Source organism: Leishmania martiniquensis, chromosome 33, assembly GCF_017916325.1.
Source record: "Leishmania martiniquensis isolate LSCM1 chromosome 33, whole genome shotgun sequence".
Classification (NCBI taxonomy): domain Eukaryota; phylum Euglenozoa; class Kinetoplastea; order Trypanosomatida; family Trypanosomatidae; genus Leishmania; species Leishmania martiniquensis.
In genome coordinates this window covers 1547860-1566590 of record NC_090168.1, presented here as the reverse complement: position 1 = coordinate 1566590, position 18731 = coordinate 1547860, and the positions used below count along the sequence as shown (strand labels likewise).

General features: G+C 59.9%; 5 protein-coding genes across 5 annotated transcripts; all 5 read right to left on the bottom strand.

Annotated features, from left to right (window-relative positions):
- Positions 1–521: 521 nt before the first annotated feature.
- Positions 522–3062, bottom strand: LSCM1_02829 (uncharacterized protein; the record flags this gene model as incomplete). The annotated part of the gene is made up of 1 exon (XM_067320396.1): positions 522–3062. The coding sequence occupies one exon, from the start codon at positions 3060–3062 to the stop codon at positions 522–524; it is 2541 nt and encodes an 846-aa protein (XP_067175771.1).
- Positions 3063–3572: 510 nt separating this feature from the next.
- Positions 3573–4475, bottom strand: LSCM1_02828 (uncharacterized protein; the record flags this gene model as incomplete). Its single annotated transcript, XM_067320395.1, has 1 exon — positions 3573–4475. The coding sequence occupies one exon, from the start codon at positions 4473–4475 to the stop codon at positions 3573–3575; it is 903 nt and encodes a 300-aa protein (XP_067175770.1).
- Positions 4476–5233: 758 nt separating this feature from the next.
- On the bottom strand, positions 5234–8275 carry LSCM1_02827 (uncharacterized protein; the record flags this gene model as incomplete). Its single annotated transcript, XM_067320394.1, has 1 exon — positions 5234–8275. One exon carries the CDS (start codon positions 8273–8275, stop codon positions 5234–5236), a length of 3042 nt encoding a protein of 1013 aa, XP_067175769.1.
- Positions 8276–9177: 902 nt separating this feature from the next.
- On the bottom strand, positions 9178–10569 carry LSCM1_02826 (uncharacterized protein; the record flags this gene model as incomplete). Its single annotated transcript, XM_067320393.1, has 1 exon — positions 9178–10569. The coding sequence occupies one exon, from the start codon at positions 10567–10569 to the stop codon at positions 9178–9180; it is 1392 nt and encodes a 463-aa protein (XP_067175768.1).
- A 1042-nt stretch (positions 10570–11611) lies between these two features.
- On the bottom strand, positions 11612–15979 carry LSCM1_02825 (uncharacterized protein; the record flags this gene model as incomplete). Its single annotated transcript, XM_067320392.1, has 1 exon — positions 11612–15979. The coding sequence occupies one exon, from the start codon at positions 15977–15979 to the stop codon at positions 11612–11614; it is 4368 nt and encodes a 1455-aa protein (XP_067175767.1).
- Between the last annotated feature and the right edge of the window lie 2752 nt (positions 15980–18731).

Genomic DNA, 18731 nt, shown 5'->3' with positions numbered 1-18731 from the left:
AACATTCCGCTTTCCCCTACTCGCAGCCCCTTCTCAACGCAGATCACGTCATACGCGTGCGGCAAGCAGTTGCTTCCGTGCCTCGACGAGTGCATTGGCCCAACCGAGGTGTGTCATGTACCCGAGGACGGCGGCGGTCGTTTCGTTTGGTGATGTCTTGACGAGATTCCCTGTGCTGCTGGAGGAGAAGCTATGTCCACAGAGGAGTTCGTACTGGATTCCAAATGATAAGAGGTACGGATGCAGCTCTTTCTCGAACAACTGCGGTTTGCTGGTGCGGCTGTGGCGAGCCTCGAGGTCGATCCACGCGACGGCGAGATGCTGCAGAAGATGGCCGCCCGTGAGGGGGCGTGATGGTGGCTTCCTTACGTACGCAGACGGCGGAATGTAGTGACGACATGCCGTCAGGTTGCCAAAGCACATGTGCACCTCCGGCGGCTGCGCCGCCACCGCGTCTATTAAACGACACGTGGCAGCGGCAAAGTACAGAAGTTGGATGGAGTCCATAAAGGGAGCGAGACTCAGCCACCAGCCGAACGCACGTTGAAGGCCTGACAGATGCTCTGCAACGCTGACCGCTCTGGTGGCATCCCCTGAGTAGGCGGCCTGAAGCAGCGCGTGGGTGAGCGAAGAAGCAGCAGCGACACCAGAAAGGCAACACCACCGTAGTTGAAACCTTTGCGACCTTCGCTGAGGTCTACGCCGTCGCGAAACAGCAAGTGCAGCACGCGAGGCGCCTCCTCGTCCAGCTGCGCCGGCTGGGCAAGCAGCACACAGGCGAGGTGGCCGCAGACACATGAAACAGTCTGCGAGGCGTAGAAGTGTTCCACCGCATACCCCACAGCTCCCAAAAGAATGGCCGCGGCAGCTAGCCCCGACGACGGTTGAGCGCGCACGAAGGCTGCGGTGTGGAGCGCCGCAAACGTAGCCAAGCCCCGACAGCTCGGCTCCTCTTGCGCCAGTTCCAGCGCGTACTCCTCAGTCAGGAGAGCAGCTGCAAGCGAGGCGAGCGCTTCAGCACCTCGCACATCTCCAGCCGTGCGCGCATCACCGCGCAGCAACATTCGCGTAGAGGCAGCAAACAGGTCAACAAGTGAGCGGAGGACAAGATGGCGCGACGGAGATGGATTGCGGCAAAAGCTCACCACAACGTTGCAAGATCGCATCACGAGCTCGCAGTTGGGCGGTGAGAATGCCCGCACAGATGGCGTGAGAGAGAGGCCGGCGACATGCTTCAATATGAGTGTTAGGAGTGCTGCAACGCCGCGAAGGGTGGCGTAGTGGCAGAGCTGGGTGAGACCCTGCTCCTGCAGTGCAACATGCTGCGAAAGCTGCGCAGCGCTCGCGGGTGTGACGCACAGAAGAGTACACAGCGTTGACGCTGCGCTGAAAACACCAAACGCGTCTCCGTCGCACAGCTGCTGCAGGGCTAGTTGCGCCCATTCCGGCGACAGTAACTCCCCACACCATGCGCGCGAACGGAGCTCGTCGACAAGGCGACCTGCCACGTAGGCGCACGCGCACTGCACGCACGAGCCATACCCGTCCGTAGATTCCATTCTGCGCATGTACAGCTGCTGAAGAAGGTCCACAAGCTGGCCGCATAGCGGCTGGTTCTGCGAACGGTAGAAACAGTGAGCGAGCGCATCGATGAGCATGACCTGTGCACGCGGGTCGGTGGTGTTGAGAAGGAGGTGAGACAGCTGCGTGAGCAGCTCCCCTTGCACAGCGCCGTCCAGTGCGTCAATGACGACATCGTCGCTGGCCTCGTACACACGGCTAATGGAGCGTAGGGCGAGTGCTACTGCCTCAGTGAGTGGCCCGTCCATGACCGGGGTCGCGCGCAGGAGGGCTGTCAGGGCCGAAATAGCGAAAGGGCGCTGGGCGTGGTTGTGCTCTAGATACAGCTCCAGTGCCGCCGCTGCTAGATTTGCCGCGTCGCCGCTGCCGCAGCCCAGGGGAACCGCCTCATCGTCGATGAAGTACTCCAACAACAGAGAAGACAACTGCGCCGCGTCGCACTGTTCCAGGTCAACACGAATCATGAAGTGCACGAGGCACGAGAGGAGGCCTTCGGCGGTGACATCGGCGCCGGCCACATCGGGGTAGAGCTGAAGTGTGCTAATGAGACTCTCAAGCAGTTTCTCCGTAAAGTCTTGCAGCCCCGCGCACACGTGTGAGTTCACAGCCGCTGCCGCCGTCTGAAGACGGGAAAGGAAAAAAGCGCTGCAGCGGAAGACAACCGCGGCAGACTCGGCGTCCGCGACGAGTCGGGAGGCCACAGCGAAGGACGCGGCGCAGTCTGCGACAAAGAAAGCGGAAGAAGATCCTGCCGTCTGATCACATTCCTGTACATGCTGCTCGAGTGCCGCAAGCACGTGCCGCCGAACTGCGGCAGAGAGCAGCAGGCAATGTGTTGCAGAGGCCACCTCGTGCTCGACACTGGGACGAGGCCGTTTGCGCATCAGGCCAAGGAAGAAATGCGTGACCGCTGTCCGTAGCGGCAGTGTAGTGATCTGTGCATTGAGCAGGAAGCCCGCGGTGTCATTAGCCAGATAATTCCACAGCGAGTAATTTCTGTAACTCTCCTCCACCACCGCAGAGAGTGCCGCACAGCTGCGAGTGTTGCCTGCAGCAAATCCTACTGCGCACTCGCGCAGCCACTCCTGCCACTCCGTCGTCGGGAATTCCAGCGCGACGATGAGTCCGAGGCAGCGCAGCAGTCCCGCATCGACCTTACTCTGCGGCTGGAAGGAGGGGCTGGCGACAACGAGGGATACGAGGCGCTTGGTGACGGCGCTCCGGTCGCTGAAATGCGCCCCTTCACGCCAGCTCCTTTCTGTGAAAAGCGACTCGGCGGCAAGAAGTGCGTTGAGGCGCGGCCCAGGCGATGCACTACTGTCCGTCGCAACGTCGATGAGGGTATCGCCGGCGTTTACGGCGTTTGCACACACATCAAGGAAGAGCATGTCGGCCGACTTGCGCGTGGCCTCATAGACATCACCGCGAAGCCGAGCGGCACTAATGAGGCGTGCAACTTGACCAGAGGTGCACCAGCTCATTTATGGAAAGGAAGCGGCGTCGTTTCTTGGAGAGTGATTATGGCATGGGGCACTTGCAGAGGGCATGAAGGGTGAGAAAGGTGGGAGAGGGGCGGGTGAGCGGAAGATGGCCATGAAGAAACAGCGGGCGTGCGCTGATGAGGACGGGCAGAGCGGGGAGGGTCGAAAATAGAGAGCGAAGCGAGAGAGAGTGTGTCCTTAGCCTTGCCGAGTAAGAGGGGCTGCAGGAGCTCCTTCCCTCCCCCCTCTGCTCTGCGTGCTAAGCAGTTGTCAACGGCACCCGCGTATGTGCGTGCGCTGATCGTGATGAAGCGCTTCACAGGCGAAGGAGCGCATGAAACCGTGTCTCTGCGCCTCTGCACGTGTGCGTTCGAGCTGCGCGACGTGCACACGGCAAAACAAAAAGCGGCGGTGGCAGCAGTTGCGTTGTCTCACCACTCCTTTGGTCATCCCTCCCCTCCTCGAAGGAAGACATCCGGTGCTTGTCGCTACTCGCCTCTTTCCCGAGCATCAAGGATAGTGGCGCCGCTTTGTGTACCGCTGTATTTCCTCCTCCAGCCAACCCGAGAAGTATGCGCAGGGAGTGTAGCCGATGCACCCTGGGGCATCTGGATGGTGGCCGTAGAGCACACCCGCGCATTCCCCGGCAGTGGTGATGAGAGGGCCGCCCGACATCCCATGATAGCACGTGGCGAGATCGCCGACACCTTTGCACATACCCCTGGCGTCCAGTACTGAGACGGTCGTGGTAGTCCGCATCTGCTTGCCCTCTACGTCCTGGAGATTCCTAAGAAGAGCATCGCGCTCCTGTGAAGGCAGACGTTGAAGCACCGACGGGTCCAGTGTGTCAAGCTCCCCGAGAGTACCAAGGCCGCGAAAGCCAATCAGCAGCCCGTCTGACGTCGCAGGATAGGGCTCCTGGCGCAGGGGTAGAGGCCCGTACGACCACGCCGATGTGCAAGTAGGCGACTCGGTGTTTGCACAGTGCGGTGCTGTCCATCGTACACCATCCGCTACAAGCAGCGCCACGTCTTGGCTAGGGTGCTGGGAGAGAAGACGGAGGCTCGCCGCGTCCGCCGCCACTGCTCTCCCCCCTGCATCTGTGCGGTACATGCGACTGACAACAAAGCGCAGCTTGCGGTATTCATCGGGGATCTTCAGCTGTGAAGCATCCTTTGTGTAGTCCCACGGCGCAAAGGAGTGCTTCGCTGCGAGCAGCAGAGGGGGCATCATGGCTTCCGGCTGCCCGCGTGCCGGCTCCGCCATGCCGGGAATTCGAAACGTAAAGGCTGTGCCCATCATGAGCCACAGAGGCTTCGACATTTTACCCGGAACGTGCAGGAAGGTCAGGATTGGGAAGCAGCAGCCGTACCACTGTGAGGCGACCACCGGCAACGCCGCGCTTTTTGCCATTGCATTGAATGACAACTTCCCCGCCGATCGCCCTGTGTGTGCTGATGTGGCACGGACCCAGGAAGCAGACTTTCCGAGAAGGATGCGGACAAAGCGCGGAGAAGGACAGGGAGAGGGGTCAGACGGGAAGTGCGCAGCGGAAGTGAAACAAGGCAACATACAGCTCCCCCTGTTGCGGAGTGTAAGTGACGAGCGCCAGCGCGTGCGACGGTCGCTGCCACCGTGCCAAACGGAGGCTGAGAGGAGCGATTCCAACCTTCTCACACACATGAGCGCTGCTGTGCCTTGCCAGTGTGCCACCAGAACAAATTCAAAAGGGAAACAGTGCGCCCGTATGCGTGTGAGCACCGCCCCTCCTCCCATGCCCGATTGAGCGCCGGTGAGAAAGGCGTCGTGAAGACCCCGCTCATCAGGCAGGTCGGGCAAGCAGCCGCCTTCTTCCCTCATACTGCACACGAACGCACCGCAGTTCCCTTCATCGTGTATCGATGTGTGCAGGAAGACGAACTGCAGAGCGCACAGAGGAGAGTGGGCAGTTGCCCTCTCGGTGCTGCTAGAAGGCACTCCACGTCGCCCCTGCACCCTACAGAGTCGCGAGAGCAACCCATGAGGCTCACTGGCCAGAACTTATCAAGCCTGTCATTTTTTTATTATGAGCCGTTGCTGAGACGGTGGCCCGCAGGTGGATAAGGGGGAGGGGCGCAACGGATGAGACAGTGACACTTACCCAAGTCGGCTTCTGCCGCATTGCAAGTAATTCAACTCTGCCTTATTTCCCCGAGGTACTGCTGAAGCCAGAGCGGCACCGCTCCGCTCGCGTGAGAGTTGGCGTCAGCAATGCGCTCGAGGGCGGCTGCATACAGCTCACCGTAGTCCCGCTGCAGGCTAGCACGCACGCCATTGTCATGGAACACCGTCTGGAGAAAGGCCATACACTCCGTCGTCGACACGTGTGAAAGTCCGCACTGTCCGGCAAATTGTACACGAGGATCGCAGTCGCCCACGATGGGGATTGTGGAAGAGGCGAGAAAGAGGTTGTGCGCAGCGGCGTAGGTGCGGCTCAAGACGGCACGCCACGCCTCCTCGTCACCATTTGCGGCCGCCCGCTGACCGATGCACGACAGGCTCGGCCACAGCTGCAGCATTTCAACGCTGTAACCCGTTGGGCTAGCCTGGGTGCTGCCGGCGCAAGTAAGCTCTACGAGGAGCAGCGCGGCTTCGAACAGCTGCGGCGTATGCGCGCTCGATGAAGTACCCGCCAAAGCACAGCAGAGGCTCTGCGCTCGTTTCGCCAAAGCCGAGGACCGTGCCGCTGGGCAAGTGATGAAAAGACGCTGGAGAAGCAGCAGGACGGTGCTACCTCGTATTTCCGCCTCGCCTGAGATCCCGTCCCCGTCCGTGGCAGACAGCGTCGCGGCGGTGGCGTCTGCCAGGTCGAAGAATGCCGTCCCTGCGTCCGAGGCGAGGCCGCTTTCCGAAAGCCTTCGCATCAAGTCGTCGCACGCGCTGACCGGCTGAGGCAGGTATGATTGCTCAGCGCCCGAGAGAACAGCTACGGCCGCCGTGACAATGCCCCGGACAGAGGTTCCGCCTGCCTTGTCGCAGTTCAGTGAGAGACACGACTCGGCGAGATAGCAGAGAGCCCCCTCACACATTTCCTGCGTCCAACGCGCCGGCGGCACACGCGTGATCACTTTGTGCGTTGCTTCATTGACGCTGGTCTGCTTGAACACCTGAAAATGCACGGCAATGGCGAAGATCGATGGCATAATGTCTCCGTGCTGTGCGTCCTCGCATTGCATGCATTTCAATTCATTCCGGAACACCCCAAGAGCCTCCTCTGTGAAAAGGTACTCGACGCAGTCCTCGGAGGCCTCAGCGGTGTGGCGAACACATTGCCAAAGAGTAGCGACGAGACCCGGCACCGCGTCTCGCCACCTCTCGAGGTTCTGCAGAATGCCAAGCAAGATCTCGATCCACTCAAAGGTAACCACGGCTGGCTGCTTCGAAACGACGGCATCCATCACCTTAAGGGAGCCCACGATGAGGGCACCAATGTTCACAGGTGGTGAGTCGGCGATCGTGAACTGTTTCGCGAGAAAGTCGAAATCCAGTGCCATCGACGCTGCCATCGGGAAGGCTGCAGCGAGGTGTGCAAGAGCGTGCAGGCCATGATGCAGTAGAGCAGGAATGTCTTTGCCCTCAGACACGATCGTGCTCGTGGACGTAACAATGGAGCCGTTGAAGACGCTCGCGAGTTCTGCGTGATCTAACGCACACACAAGATCGAAAGCGTGCTCCAACACCGCCCGCACTGCCTTTTTTCTGAGATCAGCCTTCACAGAGTTTCTATTAGCGATCCCGGCCAAAACGTCGCCCACGAGAGAGAGGCTGGGAGTACCGAGTAAAACTTGCCGCGTGGAGCACACGCGCGGAGTGCAGGCTGCGAGTCGCTGCAGCAGACGCACTACGGCCGCCTTCATGAATGAGTCACGCGTGTTTAACAGGCCGCTAAGCGACACACTCATCCCACTCACCCACAGCTGCTGCAGACAGAGCTGCGCGTACGCGTTGCTGCCACCAAGGGCGTTTCCGCAGCTCGTCACTTCGCTACGCTCGCCCTCAAGTAATGTACCGAATAGGACGTCGCTGAGCGCGTCCGTGATGGCTGTGACAACCTGCGGCGTTGGGGAATTCGCGAGGCCTCGTTGTAGCCACAGAAGCGGGTTTCCGGGAAGCGCGTGCATTAAGAAGGCGCGAGCGGCCGCCGGTATCTCACACGCCTTCTTGCGGAACGCTGTGACAGCCCTGGCGTTGAGGGCGGTGTCGTTGCAGCTGCTGCGGAGAAGGCGATGAAGCTCCGTGGCGGTTTCGATTGTCTGCTTCGCCTCTGCCCCGATTATCCACTCCAAAGGCTGCAGCGCAGGTGCAGTGGAGGCAGGCGGATGCGTCATGCACGCCCACGCATCAAGGAGCTGCTCGTACGTTTTTCCCACAGCGTCGCCCTCATCCGCTTCCTCCGCGACCGCGCATCCGTAGAACAACTTCACGGCCGTGTCGAAGTGCGCAGGGAGTGATAGCTGCGTCATCTTCGCCACAAGGGTCAGGAGGCGCTTGCTGAGTGTCGTTGAGAGGTCAACGTGGAGTGCCAAAGCACTGAGGAGGTCCAGCAGAACGGGCTGCAAGCTGACGTGTTGCCCCATCTGCATCACCTCCAACTCTACGAGGAGCCACAGCTCTTCACAGCTTTCCACGAGCGCCGCAAGAGACGTGCCGATCGCCGAGTACCGCAACCCCCACGAAAGCATATGCAGCGCCGACCAAATCTCACTTATTGTGGCCTCGTCGCCCTTCTCGATGTGGTGCAGCAGCCGTGGGAGAGAAGCAAAGGCGGTGAGCGCGTGGTCGCCAATGTCTTCTACAGCGCATGCGTTGCTCAACCACGTGCTGCGCCACCACAGGTCCCATTTGACGCCCGAGACGCGCATCTGATCCACCTGTGTGACCCCGAGGTCTCGCTCTAAATCCGCAAACGCGGAGAAGAGCAGAGGGAAGCGACCGGCAACGACCGCCACAACGGCAGGAAACCCCGCTAGCTTGAGTAGTTTGTGCTGCACCGCCAAAAGCACTGTGGCGGAGGGCTGCGCCCGCAGCTGCTCTAGAAGCTGCTCGACTTCAGCGTAGACACGGGCATCCTCAGCGTCGCCGAACGTGAACGGGGCACAGCCTATTTGCCCAAACACCGTTTCGGCCCTTGCCAACGTCGCTTTATGCGTTGCCTTCAGCGGCTTCTTCGCCATGAATGGGAATGCCAAGTGCGAGCGGTTTGCGTTTTTTTTTGCCTAATGTGGCTCAGCTGGCAATCCACAAGTGGCACGCGCACACAAGCGCAGGAGGTGAGAACCGATGGGCGCCCCAATAGCTGAGGAGGGGTGGTTGGAGGAGTGAGGCCTGAAGAGAAGGGGACGGTCCGGGAAACAGCCACACGAGGCGCGCGTTAAGTCATGGGCCCGACTGCGAGAGAGGTGCGGGCGTGTGTGGATGAGTTTGGGGAAGCGGGGGGGGGTTCAGGTCGGACGCAGGATTAGCAGTTTTGAACTTCGCCGCGTAGTAGGGCGTAAGCGCGCATGTGCGTGACAGAAAGATACAGTTTTGTGGAAGATTTCGAGGAATAGGTGCAGTGCGGATGAAGTGGGGTGAACTGAAGCCAGCAGGTCAAACTGGCCAGCGAAGCAACCCAAAGCCGCGTGAACACTACAACGTGTCAGGCGACAGAGAGGCACAGATGTACGCGCATGCAATATTATACACATTGTGTAGAACGGCACGCAGACAGACGGACCAGGGCGCAGTTTTGCTCTTGAAGAGAGGAGTGCTCGGCGTGTGTGCTACAAATGCTGTCCGTTTCCACCGCGTACGTTAGGAACGCGGCACTCGATGCAGGGAAGGCAGCAAAGTACGTCGAAGCCGAGGAGCTTCGATGCGATTATGGAGCAGGGGAAGAACGAGGGCGGGCGCGCGAGAGGAAAGGATTGTATGGCGATGCAAGGATGTGACGCGTCACTCACGCCAATAGCTACACAAGCAGTGAAGTATTTGACGCCGGAACGCCCCCGCTCCCTTCTGCTTCCCCCATACAAGCACACACAGAGACTGAAAGCACTTTCGGGAAAGAAAGGATTACCATGTGTACGCGCGCGCCTCAACGAGGGTTGGGCAGACTAGCGAGTATCTTGTCGCCATCCTTCACATGTGGGGCCATCTTTCGAATGGTGCTGCGCATGTCGAGCGGGGCATCCTGCGAGATGTCCGGCATGCGAGAGTTGAGGAAGGCGGTGCCGTCGTAGTCCATGGTCATCAGCTTCGCCTTATAGAAGCGCGCCTTGGCGTCGACCCTATCCCAAGTACCTTCAATGTTGGAAGGGTCAAAGCCATCTTCGCGGTCCTTCTCCGCGTCCACCGACGATGACCCCATCTTCTTCTTCAGCCATAGGTCGTTGATAGGTTGGCCGGCGTCCTGCATCGTCTTCATGTCCTGCAGGATACCGTACGCGTTGGAAAACCTTTGTTTGCACTGCTCGTAGTCGGCACGAATGTCTCTCATCGTCTTTTCGGCGCCCGCCTGGCCGACCCCCAAGGCGCCTTCTGCACGTGCAAAGTCACCGCCCAGTACGCCCTTCCCCTGGACGTTCTCCATCGCTGCCGTCAAGAAGGTATCGAGCGGACGCTGCGGATTGAACGTGTCGGTAAGGGACGGCTTCTGCGCGTTAGGGTGCTGCAGTGCTGTCGGCGCTTCTTCACAGTCCTCAAGGTCTCGGTGCTTCGCTGCTGCCTCCGCCAGTCGCCTGCCGGCAAACTCCACGCTCTGCTCGAGTCGCTCCTGAAAAACGCGGCTATCGATGAGGTTCGGGCTCAGCTTCCACAGTTGCACGCTAAGGCGCATGTCGGTCTCCACACGTCTGCGAGTTCCGTTGGGGGCGACGTACGTGTGAACCTCCTCTGTCTTCTCACCGAAGCGGAAGCCCCAGCGCGCCTCGCCGGAGACGCGCAGGAGCGCGCGAGAGGGCAGCAGCACCTGCCCCCGCCGGCCGGTGCTCTCGTCGTCAAAGTCTAGCACGGTATCACTCAGCAGATTGAGATAAAGGAAGGCGGTGCCTACAGTGGGGTGCTCGACATGCATCTCGTAGCCGGGGATGCAGTGCTCCACAACCCGCGCAGTGTCTGGCACTGCGCCAATGAGCGTTGGCGCCACCTCACTCAACACGTGTAGCAGTGTCGGCGACCACAGCAACCCCGGCAGCCGGCGCACCTCCCTCTTTTGCCAGCTTCTTACTTCCGTGAACTCTTTTTCAGTGCCGAACATCTCCAGGTAGACGTGCTTGACGACCCTGTCTTCGGGCGTGGACCCCTTCCAGACAGTCGTCTGCCCTTCTCGTTGCAGAACACGGCTGAGTTCGGCATAAATGCGCTCTTCCTCATTGAGTGACACGGCGTTTCGAAACACTTCGCACCCCTGGACGTTTGGTGGCAGCGAAACGAGCGACGCATCAGATGACAACGCACGCGCCAAGCGTGAAAGGCCCCGCCGCAGCATTCGTGTCTCGAAATGTGTCGGGGGCGTTAAGCGAGAAGGCAGAGGCAAGGCGACGCCGATGGCGTGTAGGCGGTGCACAGATATGCAATGAGGGGGCTCGGCAGCAGAAACTTAAAGAAGCGGCGATGATGGCTGCGTATCGGGTTGCGTGATTCACCTCATGCACGCGCCGCTACGTATACAATAAGAACTGCTCTTCAGGGGAGAAGAAAGAGAGGGGGAGAGCGCCACGGGTGGTGATTGTGCGGCGATGCACAATCGCATGGGCGCGCCACCTGAGGACTGCCTCTGCACCCACAAGTGAGTTGCCGGAGAACATCCGCGAATGGATAACAGAGAGAGAAGAGGAGACGGCGAAAATGGCAGAATCGCAAAGGTTCCACCTTTGCTTGTGAAAGAGTCTCGAGGGCGTGGCGCGGCGCGCACTTATCTCAGCCGCACAATTCGCACTGAGCGCTGTCACTTTCCCGGCACAATGCTCAGTGCATGACTGAGTCAAGGCGAGCCACGCCGAGGCGTAGCAGCACGCCGGTCGGTGCTGCCCCTGAAGAAGTCCTCCGTGAAGGTTATGCGGCAGCGTGGAAAAAAGGGAGTGCGAGGTCGGGCATAGACTCTTACTGCCATGCAAACGGTTGGTGATGGCGGTGGCTTACGTTAGCTCAGCAAGCGACACGGTGCCGGAGAGAGAAATGGGCGGCACAGCCTCATCGGCACGCACGTACCACGTCCAGGCACCGACAGAGATAGATAGAGAGGGATACACACACACACACACGCACACACACAAGCGTCTGCAGTGGAGCACAGCACGACCTACACGATCAACCCTCAACGCTTAGTTAAGCAGAGGCCCCTACCTGCTACCCCCTCCCCTGTAATGCCATAGCGGGGCTCTTCTAACGTGCGAGGGGCACGACCGCGATTCACTTAGCGTACCATGTATCTCTTCCTCTTACCTCCCCACGTATGCTGTCCATGCGCCCGTCCGAACGCTGCGTGCAGCGTGCACGCGCGCACACTTAGAAGCACTCCATAGGAGCCACTAGTGTATCTTGCCGTTTGCTGACCGCCTACTCATCACCCGGGCGTAGTTCTTCACGGTCTCGCTCACCTTCTCCGCACTCTTGCACGGCACCCACTTGTTGCTCGCCTTCCCTTCGTGGAAAAAGGGTAAGCGGATGTAGATGAGCTCACTCGTGATGTGGAGCGGGAAGTGGTAGGTTTCGCTGCCACCGGTCGAGTACACTTGGTAGAGGTGCCGTCTGCTCTCCGTCTCGGCGAAGACGTAGGCAAAGCCACCGCTCACTTGGCGTTGGCCATCGAGCGCGGCTTGTACGTATTCGGTGCTGTCCTCGAAGCGGCGGTGCGCACGAATCGACTGGATGAGCTTTACCATGGGCTCCACAAAGTTGCACAGAAAGTCGTCCACATCGGTGAACTCCCACTGCCGATCCACGACGCGATCCTCAACCCTGTAGAAGAATTGACCGCTAGCGCGGCGCTCCTCGGAGATGACCCAGTGATTGGTAGCATTGCTACCGACCTTTACCTCACACACCACTCGGTGCACACTTCCGGTACGCGGGCGCAGGAGCGACTCGCCGATTTCCTTGTCACGTAGCATCTCGGCTGCACCGTTCTTGGAGACGTCTCGGAAGAGCGGGTGGCGCGACATCTTCGTGGCGAACACACGTACCTGCTGCTCTACCTGTGCCGTATTTAGCGAATTGACGCTACTGCTGGCGGCACCGCGCTCCATATTGCCGTACGATGGCATGCCCGCCTCCCCTTCGTCGTTATCATCACCCGCTACTGCCAGCTCCTCGCGTGGTTGGCACCACTGAAGATGCAGCTCACAGCGTGTCCAGACACAGCGGCGCACGGTTCCCTGCAGAAGTGCACCGCGACGAAGCCACGCAGGCGGCTCCACACGCTCCGGAGGACGCGCGTCACCGTTCTCGTGGCGCATCCAGTCTCGCAGTGTCTCTGACCGGCGAATGTACTCGAGTAGCTCGACGCGCATTGCCTCGTCTCGGATATCCACTGCGGCGATGAAGGCGGTCACGCCACGTGAGGTAGCGAGGCGGATGCCAGGCGTGGAGCCTCCTTGGACGTTGGTGATGGTACCTGTGATATAGTCCCCCTCGCGTACCACAAATGTGCCGCGGCTTCCGCTGCCTCTTCCTACCCCAGCCCCCTTTGACAGCGCGTTGACATCCGCACTGGTGAGGTATGTGATGCCGGTAATGCAGCTCATAAACTCGACGCTTGTGAGACGGCGATACGGGCGACGCGCGAAGGAGCGCCCATTGGCAACAAGCTCGTCTACGACCAGCTCCACCTCACGACGTCCTACGTCGGAGAATCCCGCTGCACGCGCCTTGATTTTGGCCACCACAGCAGACACGTCGACGCGGTAAAGGGCAGCCCGGCGCTCTTCCTGCGACATTTCAAGCAGCCCGACGAGTAACGCCTCTGCGGGCAGCGTCGAGGAGGATGCGGTTGCCTTCGCCACGAGGCACGCAATCCAGTACCACTGCGAAGGGATCAGCGTCGCGTCAAGAGGGTGCCACGGAAGTTCCGCGTCGCACTGCTCTGGCGAGCGGACGCGCAGCACCGGCGCAGCGTTCAGCACGATGGCGGTCCCGTAGGGTTCCAGAAACCTTTCTACGTGCCGTCTGCTCGGCGAGACGTCGGAATGCAGGAGGGTGCTGGCGAGGGCGCGCGCTTTGGCAGGTCCGAGGCCGGGCACGAACTGCAGCATCGCGGCTGCGTTGGGGCGGAAAACGATATCGCTGGCCCACAGTCCCACCGCCGCTATCCACAGGCTCATTTCCCACCCAAGGCGCTGGTAGAGCAGGCGGTCGTGCGATAGCGAAATGCGCATCGTGCGGCACAGCTGCAGTGCCGTCTGCTCGCCATCGAACAAGGAGCACAACACCTGTAGCGGGTCTTGCACGTAGCGGGCAAGAGCCACGCTCGTCACTACAATGTTCTCCGCCTGCGGGAACTCCAACCGCGCATATGTCGTAACACTGTAGTACCGCGGCACCTCCACATTCGCCCACACCACTGGCACGTCGACAAAGGTGCTTTGATGAACAACCTCGCGCACAAAGCTCTCGAGAGTGCGTAGCAGCGGCAGACATGCAATGGAGGAAGCGCCAACGGCCACCACCGTAGGTCGGCACTGCGTGAACAGCTTTCGCAGCTGTGCTGCCTGCAGCACAGCCCGCTCCCGCCCGCTTAAGGTCGACACAGCGCAGTCCACCCAGCGTGTCGTACCCAGCACGGTGCCATGCTCGTCGATGAAAGTGAAGGCTGTGACGCCGCTACTGCCACGATACACGGCGCAGACGCGGCTCGCGTCGTGCGTGTCTTTTGTTGCGGGAAGCGCCTCCACAACGTTCCATTGCTGCTCCCACACCCGCGCGGCACCGTCGAAGTCGCTCAGCTGTAGTCGAGTCGCAGCGTACGGACCCTGGGCACAGAAGCTACTGAGGCGCTGCGCGGACGCCACGCTCACAACGTACTCGGCGTTCATGGTGAGCTGAGCGCGCACCTGTGTCGGCAGCACCTCCAGCAGGCGAATGACAATGAAGCTCATCGCCTCGTCGCGTGCGCGCCACCAGTCCGTGTCCTCACGGCGCTGATAGAGGCCGTCGAGATTGAGGATGTCGTACACGAGTTTCTGATCCAACACAAAGTATAGCTTGACGAGGTCGTTGCGCTCCATCTCCAGAAGCTCCAGGAAGTACTGCGCGTGCTCCGTAAACATGCTGGCGAGGGAGAAAATCTGATCCGCACGCTCTGCGCGCTTGTAGCTAACGATGAGATCGCCTTCAGCGCAGAAGACCTCCACCACCATACTCGCCAGCACCGGCGCCTTGGAGAACTGCGATACCAGCGCCTTGGTAAACAAGGACAGAATCTGTTCACCGTCTAAAGGCCGCGCCAGCGTTCGGCCAACATTTGCAGCCCATTCGCGCAGGTTCATTTGCGCGTTGCTCTGGCACAGCACCACCGCCGTGTTGGAGCGCAGGTTTTCCTGGTACTGCAGGCCGGTGATGCTGAACTCTTCAAAGGCGTCCTCGAGGCCGAGCTCTCGAATTCGAAGGTAAGGGTCGGAACCGTGCAGGCCCTGCAGGCTGTCCACGAAGGTCAGCCAAATGTCAGCCTCCACTGCGCTCTCAAAGACGAGAGAGCTGAGGATCGTCCGCTGGTCCTGCACGCGGGCGTCCGGGTGGTCCTTAAGGGAGGCAATCATGCGCTGCCGACGGTACTCGAGGCCGCGAAACAGGCGGTTCAGCTCCACAAGCCTAACGAGAAGACGGCCGAGCTCCATGAAGCACGGCTTGCGCACGGTGTGCTGACGATCGCGGCGGCCGCCGTACCACAGTGGGTCCCCTTCGCCGATGGAATGACGCGCCAGGGAGTCAAAGCCGACGTAGGTCTCGCTGATGGCCGGCTCCTGGCGCTGGCCCGTAATGACGTTGTACGCATAGGACGCCGGCGCGATGGTGTGCTTGGCGTCTTCGGTCATCACAGACCCCTCCAGCAACGCGCACAGCAGTGGGTGAAGAGGCGTCTGGCAATACACCATGAGGTGTCCAGGCTCGTAGTGCTCTACCGTCATCTTCTGCAGTGCGTAACCCAGAGCGACCACCACCGGCTCGTCGACAATCTCGGAGAGCGGACGACTGGCGAGGGCGCAGATGCGCGTATTGTGTGCAAAAGGCTGGCCCGCATTGCGCAGCTGTCGCAGCACCCAGTAAACCTCGCGCTGGAGGGAAAACTCACACACGCTGCCGTCTGGAAGAGCTCGAGGCTCCACTAGCGCCTCCTTAAGTCGCTCCGGACAAGCTTCACGCACGGCAGACTCTGTTATCTTGCCAAGCCCAGTCTGCTCCAGCTTGAACTCCAGGTCGGTGCGCAGCACCCCCTCATCGATGTGGTGGCGCGGTGGAGGAAAATGGTCAGAGGCGCCGGCCTCGATCCACCGCATAAACTCGTTGGTTTCAAAGTCAGCGAGATTTTCATCATCCGACCTCTCGTCTTCCTCGTCTTCACTACGATGCTCCGAGTCGTCAAGGTTGCTCAGCGGCTCGTTGCGCAGATCCTCCAACTCACGGCGCGCCTCCTCGCGCAGGCGACGGTCACGCTCCGCCTCCTTCCGTCGCTCCGCCGCGGTCACCAGACGGCGCGCGGCATCGCCCTCGCCGCTGTCGCCGTCTTCTGACGGAAGGCTGAAGATTACTTGTACAAATGCGTTGTGTACACGCTCCGCGGAGAGAGTGGCATCAGTCAAACCGCGCACCCATGTCAGCGCGGCGAGCACACGCTCAATGGAGGCGGCACCATTGGTGGAGGAATGCGCCGGTGTAGGAGGGGCATCTGCGGATGCGTCCATGTTAACCAAGGTATGTAGGCCTGCTTGTAAGCGAAAGGAAGTCTTCCGAGACGGTAACTTCAATGCGCACTCGCTCACCACCCTCTCTCGCTCGCTCGCCCTATGAATTCTGCTAGTTATGCCCACAGAGGGGGAAAGGAGCTGATTGGGAGCACAAAGATGGTGCTGACACGTCTGCACAGGAAGAGAAATGCTTAGAGGGAGAGAGAAGCGACGACGAAAATTCCGCTGAGCGCGCCTACTCGCGAAGGAAAGGGTGGAAAATGTTTTTTTTCAAGCTGTGCGGGTCTCGTGCCTCACTTACCGATCGCGTACCGTACACTGTCTTGCCCCCAGAAGCACCGGTACATCAATACCAACGAGGGGACGGAGGTTGTGAAACGTGCGGCAGTCTACGGGAGGGGCAGACCCCACCCCAAACGAAAACAAGCGCTGCCACTGATGGAGACGCCCATCGCAAACGGCTCAGCCACAGATCAATGGCTCAGAGAGCCTAAAAAGGAGAAGAAAAGCTGTGAGGCTTTGACCTCTCCCTCCGCCTGTCCCACCCTATTGGGGTTGTGGCGACGCAGGTGATCCTTGAGGAAGGGTGGCGGTCGGTGAAGGTGATTGGCGCTGTGAGCGTTTCCTTCTGCTTTCTCTCGGGCTCGTTGCTCCCACCGCCTCTCTTATTCACTTCTTTTTTCTCTGCCCTCTCACAGATGTGCAATACGCACTCGTTGATAAAGAAGAGCTCACCCACTCACTCACCCACTCTGCTGCGGTTGCCGTTGGCCACAGAATAAAAAGAAAGGTCCATCAGCGTACACCGGGAGATGTGCAGTCCGCTGACTGTGCTCAGCGCACACGCAAATAGAGGGGACGGCGACCCGTAAAGAGGAAGAGAGAGAGAGCAATGCAAGTGAAAAATAGCAGGAAGTCAGCCTACGCAGGGCGATAGTGAGCCGCATGCAGGGAGCGCCTTCCATTAGCCTGTGGAGCAAAATTGTGGTGCCGCTGCTCGAGGGCCTTCCAGCATAAACCTACTCGATCGGTGCAAGCATGGGGCTGAAGAAGCGCTGACTCAGGGAGGGAAGAAGGCCACTAAATGACGGCTCTCCAGCCCGGGGAAGCTTCAGCAACGAGGTTCCTCGAGGGAGTCGCTGGTAGCGGCTGCGCACGCCCATCACTCATGCATGTGCTTCCAGTAAGAGATGTCGCACACGTTCACTCGTCTAACAGGAGACGATTGGCGCCACACCCGCTCTCCTAGAGGGAAGGTGAGTGAATGGGAGAGAGCACCGAGTCAGCTGTCCCCTCCCCCTTTTGCCCTCCTCCTCTTATTTCGCACAAGCATGACACACGGCGTTTAAACGCGGCGGAGAGGCCCGCAGCCGTCAACAAGAGAGACCAAAAGATGAGATGAGCGCCCGCAAAAGGGAAGGGAGCACATTAGACAATCACATGCACATGAAATGTGCACACCCACCAACACGCGGAAAAGAAGGTTAGCCGTACAGAGTCTACAGCGAGCAAGGGAGCAAACGCAAGCATTGATGGCTGTAAGAGATGAGGGGCGATGCCGGAGCAACGAAGGGTGTGACGAGAAAGCGAGTTGACATGAATGAACAAGCTAGGGAGGGATGAATCGAGGGTAGGACGGCTGTGGCTGTGGCTTTGGCGGCAGAAGAGCCTGAAGAGAAAGAGAAGAGCACCGGTGCCGGGAAACAGCACGACAGAGAGGTATACACATTTGACCATTTTCTCCCCCCCCCCCCCGCACTCTGCGCCGGCCTCTCTCTCCCTCTCCCTTTGCCCTGCACAGCAGGCACGCTAAGAGCCCAATAGCGACGAAGAGAGCGGGAAGTAGAGGAGTGCGCAAGGGCGCTCAGGGAGGAGCGCGGCATCCATTGCGTCTGACGGCGCGCGTATGGCGTCAAGAGCAAATATGTTTGCCCGGCGTCCTGCACATCGTGTTCGCGGACTCGCATGACAGAAGGCGAACGCACAGAAGCAGCAGAGGGACAAAGAGAGAGACCTATGACGTCTGCGTTACACAGACTTGCCTGTGCAGACACGTTCGGACCACAAAGGAAACCGCGTCCGTCGCGAGGGAGGGGGTGGGGAGAGGGATCGTTTCGCACTCCTGTGTGATGTACCGCGATTTTCACCGGCGGCTCCTCCATTCGTGTACATCACCGAAGAAAGGGTAAACGACAGAGAGAAGGGAAAAGGCATTGGCGCAGAGAGGCAGACACGCGAGGAAATTTCAACAAAACACATGGACGGCGTCGACAGGAAACATTGGCAAAAAAGGGGGAGGGGGGAGGGCGGGCGGAGGACTCTCTGCAGAGAGCAGGCGGCAGGAGAAAATAAGAAAGAAGCACGTAAAGCCCGCCGAAAAGCAACAATCGGAGCACGCACTTCGCCACCTCGAGTGGGTAGGCCCCCCTCATCTCCCCTTCTCGCGTTCCCTGCATGGCCACGGGCAGGTCAAGTACACGCGTACAACGGGGCAGAGGCTGCCCATCGAAGGCGCCCAGCAATTCGCCACCGTATCCTCGAGGGAGTCTAAACCGGCACCACGAATCATCGCCTCTTCCCTAGCAGCCAGAGACGGTGAGGCGGCGCCGACAGCCCGACATACGCGCGCCTTGCGAGCAGCGGCCAATCACGACCCACAGCTCCTTCCTTGGCAAGAGCAACAGCGACAGCGAAGACACACTCTCGCACCTAACTCCTGCGTTCCACGGCGCTTGAACTGATGGTCTCT